The 8,266-nt window shown below is 47.7% G+C and overlaps 2 protein-coding genes across 6 annotated transcripts in view; one reads left to right on the top strand and one right to left on the bottom strand.

The window, feature by feature from the left end:
• Window positions 1-717: 717 nt before the first annotated feature.
• On the top strand, window positions 718-5,959 carry LAMTOR3 (late endosomal/lysosomal adaptor, MAPK and MTOR activator 3). Of its 4 annotated transcripts, XM_053975841.1 has the most exons (7): window positions 1,063-1,094; window positions 1,330-1,380; window positions 1,574-1,608; window positions 2,260-2,318; window positions 3,137-3,270; window positions 4,339-4,402; window positions 5,113-5,959. In XM_053975841.1, exons 2-7 carry the CDS (start codon window positions 1,372-1,374, stop codon window positions 5,184-5,186), a joined length of 375 nt encoding a protein of 124 aa, XP_053831816.1. In that variant the 5' UTR covers window positions 1,063-1,094; window positions 1,330-1,371; the 3' UTR covers window positions 5,187-5,959. The 4 variants fall into 4 exon arrangements, with proteins under 4 accessions (XP_053831812.1, XP_053831813.1, XP_053831816.1 ...); XM_053975837.1 differs by lacking the exon at window positions 1,574-1,608 and having other exon boundaries at window positions 718-1,094; XM_053975839.1 differs by lacking the exon at window positions 1,063-1,094 and having other exon boundaries at window positions 1,161-1,380.
• Window positions 5,960-6,889: 930 nt separating this feature from the next.
• DAPP1 (dual adaptor of phosphotyrosine and 3-phosphoinositides 1) overlaps window positions 6,890-8,266 on the bottom strand; it is a 55,577-nt gene continuing 54,200 nt past the window's right edge. For both annotated transcript variants that reach the window (XM_053975835.1, XM_053975836.1), the window contains exon 9: window positions 6,890-8,124. In XM_053975835.1, coding sequence (XP_053831810.1) covers window positions 8,074-8,124 — 51 coding nt within the window. In that variant the 3' untranslated portion in view covers window positions 6,890-8,073. The remainder of the gene's footprint in view (window positions 8,125-8,266) is intronic.

Genomic DNA, 8,266 nt, shown 5'->3' with positions numbered 1-8,266 from the left:
GCCTGTATCAGCAACGGTGTGGCCATCGGGACCGGGGCGGTGATTGTCCCCCTGTACTTGGCACTGTGAGGCCGCAGCTCAAGAGCTGTGTCCAGTTCTGGGCCCCTCACTGCAAGAAGGGCATTGAGGGGCTGGAGCGTGTCCAGAGAAGGGCAATGGAGCTGGGGAGGGGACTGGAGCACAAGTCCTGTGAGGAGTGGCTGAGGGAGCTGGGGGTGTTCAGCCTGGAGAAGAGGCAGCTCAGGGGGCACCTTACTGCTTACAGCTCTCTGAGAGGAGGGTGTAGCCAGGGGGGGTTGGCCTCTTCTTATACGCGACCAGTGACAGGATGAGAGGAAATTATCTCAGGCTGTGCCAGGAGAGATTCAGGTTGGATGTTAGCAAGAAATTCTTCACAGAAAAGGTGACTAGTACTGAAATGGGGTGCCCAGTAAGGTGATGGAATCACTGCTAGCTGGAGGTATTTGAGGAAAGACTGGATGTGGCACTCAGGGCCATGGTCTGGTTAACATGGTGATGTTCAGTCATAGTTCAGACTCGATGATCTGGGATGTCTTTTCCAACCTAATTTATTCTGTGATTCTGTGCTTGGCCTGTAGCAGCTCTTTTTTTTTTTTTTTTTTTTTTTTTTTTTTTTTTTTTTTTGTTACATGCTGAGCAGCTTGGGGCATTTTTAGATCTACCATGAGAGTCCTGCATTCTGATAGAAGACTTTAAAAACAGATATGCAGTTACCTTTGTTACACTGTAGGCATCTACTAAATTAAACTTTTTATTTCTTCACATTAGCTGTTAAATTAGCCTGCAGGCTCATGGTTTGATGGACTAGATCCAAAAGTACGGGAAATAGGCAACAGTGGAAGAGCGGCAGTAACTTCTCGGCAGCAAAAGACGTTTGCTTTCTGTTGTTGATCTTCTTTAAGGGAAATGCTACGGTTTGTTTTGGTTTTGGTTTGTTTTGCTGCCGGGTCGGAGCGGGGCGGAGACGGCCGGGAAGCGGTTCCGGGGCCGGGAGGGCGGTGCCGTGGCTCATGTGACGGCGGCTCCGAGGGGAAGCGGCGGCGGAGTGCGGGGCGCGCCGGGGGCGCGGACAGGTACGGCGGGGCGGGCAGGGAGCGCCCCCGCACCCCCTCCCGGTGCGCGGTGGTCCCGGCCCAACCGAGCGCCCTTCCCGGCGCGGCTGGGAGCGGCTCTACCCCGGCAGCGGGGCGGGGGCCGGCGGCCGGCCGGGCCTCGGGGACGGAGCGCGCCCTCCCTCCGGCCGCTCCCCTCCTCGGAGGCGGTGGCCGCGCCCGCGGTGACGGGGCGGCCTCTCGTCTTGTCTCGCAGGCCCGCGGAGGTGGCGGCGGCAGCACCGGGCGGGCCCCAGCCATGGCCGACGTGAGTGCGGCTCCGCGCGGCGGGCGGGACGCGGGCGGTGGCTGCTGGCGGGGGTGGGCTCGGGGGATGCCGAGGTCGGGCCGGGGCCGTCCGGGCGGTGTGTCGGGCCGGGTCGGGCGGGGAAGGGAGCTCGGGAGGTGACCCGGCCGCTCCGAGCGGCCGTGAGTAACGCGCCGCCCGTCTCTGCCCGCAGGACCTGAAGCGGTTCCTGTACAAGAAGCTGCCGAGGTAACGCGGGGCTGTGCGGGGCGGACGGCGAGGGCCATCCGGTGCCAGCCCTCTGACGCGGGCAGGGCCACTTCCCACTAGACCAGCTTGCTCAGAGCCACATCCAGCCTGGCCATGAACACTTCCAGGGTGGGGTATCCACAGCCTCCCTGGGCAACCTTTTCCAGTATCTCACCACCCACACAGTAAAGAATTTCTTCCTAATATCTAACCTGAATTTCCCGGTTTTCAATTTGTACCCATTACTACTTGTCCTGTCACTGCAGTTTGTGATGAAGAGTTCATCTCCAGCTTCTCTGTAAACCCCCTTCATATACTGGAAGGTTGCTGTGAGGTCTTCACTCAACCTTCCCTTCTCCAGGCTGAACAGCCCCAACTTCCTCATCCTGTGTTTGTAGGGGAAGTGCTCCAGCCCTCTTATCAACTTCATGGCTTCCTCTGGACTTGCTCCAGCAGTTCCATGTCCTCCTTATTATTTGGGCTGCCAGACCTGTGCTAAACAGAACAAATACTAAATTAATAAAGGCATCAGTTTTTTTCAAAGTTTTCCCCTTCCTTGCACATTTGTTCACACAAAAATAACCCTTTCCTACTAATTACTGTGCTTTTAAAATGGTGTCTCTTTTTTTCTTCCTTTTTTTTTTTCCCCAGTGTTGAAGGTCTTCATGCTATTGTAGTCTCAGATAGAGATGGTGTGCCTGTTATCAAAGGTAATTTCAGCTTCTCGCTGTGGTCTGCAGCTGAAATCCTGATTGAACAGCAGGGGGTGGAGAAGTACAGAAAAGTCTTTCTGGTTATGCCAAATACCCGAATATGCCAAGTGGTAGAATTAAATTGGACTTTAAGTAAAAGTCCAGTAGTTGATTATGTACCTCTTTGAATATATCCTTTTGTCTGTGCCCTCAGTAACTGTAGTCCATGGAAGTTTTCCTCCATGACAGGATGTGCTTTAAGGTCCTTTTATCTTCAAGTCCCTCACAGGCTGATTGATACTAAGTAGTAGAGAGAGCTTGGCAGTGTTTTGTTGGCTTTTTTGGTACTGTAGTTTTTATGTTCTGCAGTCCTTGTTTCAGATTGTTTTAGCTTGTGAGTATAATAGCTTAAGGATAAAAATATTCAAGTATTGCAGATTTATTTTGCTCAATGCCCCAAAGTATTCAAACACCCAGCAGAACTTGCACATCTTCACCTGTCTGCAGTCAAGTATGTTCCAGTAATCTTTTCAAAGGCTGGAATGGGTGCAAACAGTGTGGGGCATGGAACCAAAGGGGCATCAGCACAGGCTATGCACCCTAAAGGAAAAGACTCTTGCTTAGGTATGCTAGGAGGGATGCTGCTATAACAAGCTACAATCGTACAGAGAGCATTAAATTATGTACAGCTCGTGAAAACTGTCTGGTGTTCTTGTGGGAGCACCTCAAGTGTCTTGCATGTTTCTCTGGTTTTGGCAGAGGACCAAGCTGGATGAGGGTTTGGGATGCAGTCAGAGACACCATGTAAAGATAAGGATTTTCTTGTTTTGTTCTAGTTGCCAATGATAGTGCTCCAGAACATGCACTGCGACCTGGCTTTTTGTCCACCTTTGCCCTTGCCACAGATCAGGGCAGTAAGTTAGGACTCTCTAAAAACAAAAGTATCATCTGCTATTACAATACCTACCAGGTGAGTAACCTCAGTGTACCCTGTCCTCAGCAACTCGAGCTCTTCCTGCATTACATTGAGCAGGAGAAAGAAGGTTGTTTAAGCTCTGGTAGATTTTCACTAGGCTGCTACTGAAGTAATTTTGGTTTATTTCTTAGACAGCTTAAATGGTTAAGCCAAACTTTCAAAGTATTTTTAAAACTTCTGTTACATTTCTCAAAACCTGAGATTTACTTCGTGACAGTGGGAAAATGTAGTGGTTCTGAATTTGCAGGAGGTGTTGCTCGTATGGTCTTCTGAATCTTTTATGAAGGGTTTATGTACTCCTTTATAAACAATGTTTAGAATTAGTGACACCTAACATTAATTAAAGCACATGCAACCTACTTCATAGCTAATATTGCTGCCAATATGGCTTTGAGGTAAGAACACTCTGAAATACCACTCGCATTTTTCACAAATAAATTGATTATTTGTGTCCAGAAGTCCATCATATACTACATTTCTGCTCCTTCGTGAGTTCTGGTGGTCCTGAGAGCTTTTAATTATGACTGCAGTAAACTGACCAGCTGTTTAGCCTACAATGTATCAGGCTTTGTTTGGAAATAAGTGAGTGAGTTAGTTTGCCCACATCAGTACATTGCTGTGACTCTCTTGATGGTGCTAGCTTGCTGTTGTGCCCAGGGTGCCATTTCCGTGTTAATGGAAGAACAGATACTCCTGTACAGGGAACAATAATTTAAAACAATAAACCTGCCTGCCCTCCTGTTTCCTGTGGAGGGTGTGTCTCCACAGTGTAATCTGCAGGGTCTGCAGCTGAGGTAGGGTTCTGGGGGACACTGTAGAACGTGGAGGTAGAGGGAAATACCAGGTGCTCCCTGCACTGTAGTGTAAGTTCTGTTTGTGTTTTTAACCATGAATCTTAAGAAACAGGTACACTGAAAAGTCACCTCTGTGGCTCTTGCTCCTGTTTGTCCTTTAAACTGAGGAGGCTGCTTGTTGCATAAAGAATTTATGTGGAAAGAATTTATCAGAGCCTGACATCCACAATATGTTAGATGCTGGCTGAGCACTTCTCTCTCCTTGCAGGTGGTGCAGTTCAATCGCTTACCTTTGGTAGTGAGTTTCATTGCAAGCAGCAGTGCCAATACAGGTATGTCTACACATTTGTTTTAAAGATTGCAGTAATTCAAGGCCCAGGTATTTTAATAATTGAAAATTATTCACTGAATTCACTTCAAGCTGTGTTTACTTTATTCCTGCTGTGAATTTTGTCAGCATATTGTGAAAGGTGACAAGGAAAAGGTGAGTAAAAATGCACAGATGTTAGGTGGCTTGCTGGAGTTGTTACTCTTACAGAAGCATATTTCTCCTGTGATTAACCTTGCCTTTGCTGCATGGGCAGGTCCTGTGCTGTACAAGCCAGCTGTTTGGTCTCTTTCTGTCACTCAAGTTAACATTCTGCAGGAACGTGTGCAGATTTGTCTTCAGTTCTGTGGGGTGGGGAAGTCCTTTAGCCAGACCCTTGCCTTGCTCGTGAGGATGCTGGCTGATGAATGTGAGCAGAAGGGATTTAATTCTGGTACAGCTTCTTGGGCTGCAGTAGCTATGGAGGTGGCAAGGCTGTAGTGGGGGAGGGTTATGCTGCACTGGGTGCCTCTTTAGTGCCAGGGATTGTAGTCACCCTGGGGTGTCTAGGGATGCTGCCCCCTAGTCACAGGAAAGTGAGTAGCTCACATGAAACACTTCAGGCTTTGAAAAACACTGCCTGTGACTTGGGAAGGGGAGGGAGCTATGGGCTTTGGAGAGAGGCTTCTCAGTGATGTTGCTTAATGGAATATTATGTCTCTTCTCTCTTTCCAGGGCTGATTGTAAGTTTGGAGAAGGAGCTCACACCCCTGTTTGAAGAACTGAGGCAGGTTGTTGAAGTTTCTTAACCTGATGGTATAGCCAGAGTGCAGCATTCCTCTGCAGCCCAGTGGACAGAAAGATTCAATAATCATCAGTCAAATAACACATCTCGAAAGAAATACCACAGCTCCTTAGTATACTAAGAGTAAATTGTACATAGTACTGAATCTGAAATGATCTACTAGTGTGTTGTAGGTGGATGTTACTTTAGGCCATGCTTCTTGTATTGTGCAGTACTGGAGAGCCCACCAAAATAGCTCCCATGGAGTTTAGCTCAGCCAGGTTGGCGCGATGCCCTTGGCTCAAAGGAGCAACCCCCAGATCTCTTGCTTTACAGGGCACCAGGCACAGGGCAGGGTGTGTCCTCAGGCTGGCCACCACTACATGTGGGAAGGCACATGAGGTGGAGGGAGTGAGCAAAGACGTGGTTGGAGGCGTTACGAGAGCAAGTGTGTTGCGGCGGTGTGTCGGTACAATCAGTCAATATCCCGGCTTTCTTACACGGGCTGCACTTTGGCAAGGGAGTGCTACTAATCTGGATGCTAGCTGCATCCTGCTTCCACTAGGAAGAAAGCTGTTTCTATGGAAGCTGTTGCTGTAGGGATTTTCATGATGCCTAGCTAAAAGCACCCAAACAATGTCTCACTTCTTCATGGGGTTTTTTGTGTGATATGGTTGTGAAGATCTCATGTCTCCTAGTCTTTGTGTGGGTTCATCACTGGTGACACTCTCAGCTTATTTACCCTTAGGTTTTCTTAAGTAAATAAATACAAATAAAATACAGTATTTTTAAATGACAGAGCCTGGTCCACTCTTCTGTTGCACTCTAATACCCCACAGCACATCTGCTTGTCTCTAGTGAGAGCAGGTCCCTTAACTGTTTGTAAACATCCAAAATCCATGAATTTATACACTGAAAACTAACCAGTGTGTCTCTCAGTTGGGCAGTAAGGATACCAAGTCCCAGGGCAGTGCAGAGATCCTGTTGCTGGGGATCAAGCCTGTGCTCTTAGCCTCACCCCCTTTTTTCCTCCCACATCCCGTTATGACGACTGCCAAGCACTGCAGGTCTGGGGGACAGCTCTGGGCAGGTCTGTGCCCCAGGCTGGGAAAGGGGATGCCGTGGCCTCGTGTTCACACCTTATCAACCTGTGGTGCATCAGGCAGGATGGGGGGAAGCAGCGGTGCTGGAAATGACAACTGGGAGCTCTTGGCTCAAAAAGAGATTACACCTTGTCAGTCAACCCTTTTCCATTTAAATTAAACTGGAACTTTGGTTGCTGGTCAGTACAGATGCAGCTGGAATGTGTATGTATTTCTGGCAAAATGTGTTTGTGTTCCAGCAAAGGCCTCCCCTTGCTGTTTGCTTCTGCTCAACCCATCTGTCTGTGACAACTTCCAAGGCCACCTAAGTGCTGTTTGTTTCACTGGCTTCACGTGCTGAACTTGTTCCCAATGTTTTGTGAAGCAGCCTTTGCTGTGAAAAAGGGAAGGCTTTGTGGTTTCCCTACAAGGAAACCATCCAAGCCATGTTAACAGGACAGTGATGCTGTTGGAGAATATAATCTCTCTGTTCCCCTTATGCTGCCTCTCTCTCACACAAACTCAGCAAAGGTTTTTAACTAAATAGGACATGCCAGTTTGTTAAAGCTTCATTAAGGGAGGAAGAAGGACAAAGCTTTAGCAATACAGTGCAGGAATATGAAAGACCTGTGGTAGTTTTATAATGACATTTTATTCAGAAAACAGTCTGTATAAAAATATTTACAAATACTTTGAATTTTTAAGTTGAAATAAAATGCTATTTATATATACAAATCTAGATTTTCTTTCTTCTATCAATGTGCTTTTGCTTTCCTCTTCTGCACTCTTCTCCCAGTAAAGGCAATTACAAAACACCTTCTGTATGCGCAATACCAAACATAGACTGCAGTGTTGCATAGCAGGAGAGGTTTGTATGTGCTGTTTCAGCATAAATTTGATTGTTGTGCAGGGAGAGAGGGTCCCCCCTCTTTGCCCAGCCCTTGAGGAGGCACAGGATTGCTCAGGGGATCTTGCAGCTGGGTCAATCTGGTCTTGAGCCTCTCCAGTGTGTCAAACTTTGGTTCCAAAATGTAACATTTAGAGTACAGCACCAACATTATGGGATCCCACTTCTTGTCTCTCTAGTAAGCCACAACGCTGTTAAATGTGTGTCCTATGGTTGCCAGGAAGCAGCTACTGTTTCTCATAACCGTGGTTTGTATACAAGTGTGCTTACATGATGCTGCTCACCGTTACCTACGGATGCTGTTTGACACAAACATACCCTTGTAGCCATCACTGTGGTATAAAGCTAAACCATATAAAAACGTGTTTGAGCAGAACTAAGTGTCACACATCGGTCACTTTGAAAAGGGCCTTGAAATACTACTCTCTGGATTGCAATATAGATACTATTTACAAAATGTAATTCTGTCATTTTTCTTTCAGTTTAAAGCCTAAACAGGCAATAAAAAGGTATTTAATGTTTCCAGAAAGGACCTGTTTTAAATAAAAGGTTCAAGGTTACAGAATATGATACTGATGCTTAGTTGTAATGCAGCTTACAATAAATTAATGAGTGCTCCGAATAACCCCAAAAGTTTTGAACAGTGACCACTCCTGTAATTAGATGGCAGGTGTTCAAATTAAGTGCATTACAGGCATACACCACACGTATCAAACCCACACTCTGGTTCTGCAACCATCCCCACGCGTGACTCAGCAGCCCCAGAGCACCCAGAGCTGCCGGATCCCGTGCGTGCAGAGCTGGGTGACATCTGTGTGGGGGCACAGACAGCACTGGAGACGTGAGACTGCCCCCTGGTAAGCAATGCCTTCCCGGTGGAGAGAGGCAATTCCTGCCAGTGGAGCAGGAGTGCTGGCACACAGCTAGGAGCGGAGGGTGGCGTTGCGCTCCTCCAGCTGCTTCCGTATTTGTGACTGGAACAGAAAGACAGCCCGTTACTGCTTGTCTGCGTGCATGTGGATGTGGGTGAGTACAGCCCACCCAGTTCCTGGTATTTTTTTCAGGAAGTAGGGTTTTCAAGCCTTTATATTGTCTCCTCATGCCTGCCATCATGAC

The sequence above is a fragment of the Vidua macroura genome, chromosome 4 (assembly GCF_024509145.1).
Source record: "Vidua macroura isolate BioBank_ID:100142 chromosome 4, ASM2450914v1, whole genome shotgun sequence".
NCBI lineage: Eukaryota > Metazoa > Chordata > Aves > Passeriformes > Viduidae > Vidua > Vidua macroura.
The sequence above is the reverse complement of the archived record's forward strand: the minus strand, read 5'-3'. Positions and strand labels throughout refer to the sequence as shown.

Bases quoted from the DNA above. Each gene is read 5' to 3' on its own strand.
- LAMTOR3 (XM_053975837.1), top strand. From the start codon at position 928: ATGCTACGGTTTGTTTTGGTTTTGGTTTGTTTTGCTGCCGGGTCGGAG. The intron at 2,319-3,136 runs GTAATTTCAGCT...GTTTTGTTCTAG, and splicing joins TGGTGTGCCTGTTATCAAAG to TTGCCAATGATAGTGCTCCA. The intron at 4,403-5,112 runs GTATGTCTACAC...CTCTCTTTCCAG, and splicing joins AAGCAGCAGTGCCAATACAG to GGCTGATTGTAAGTTTGGAG.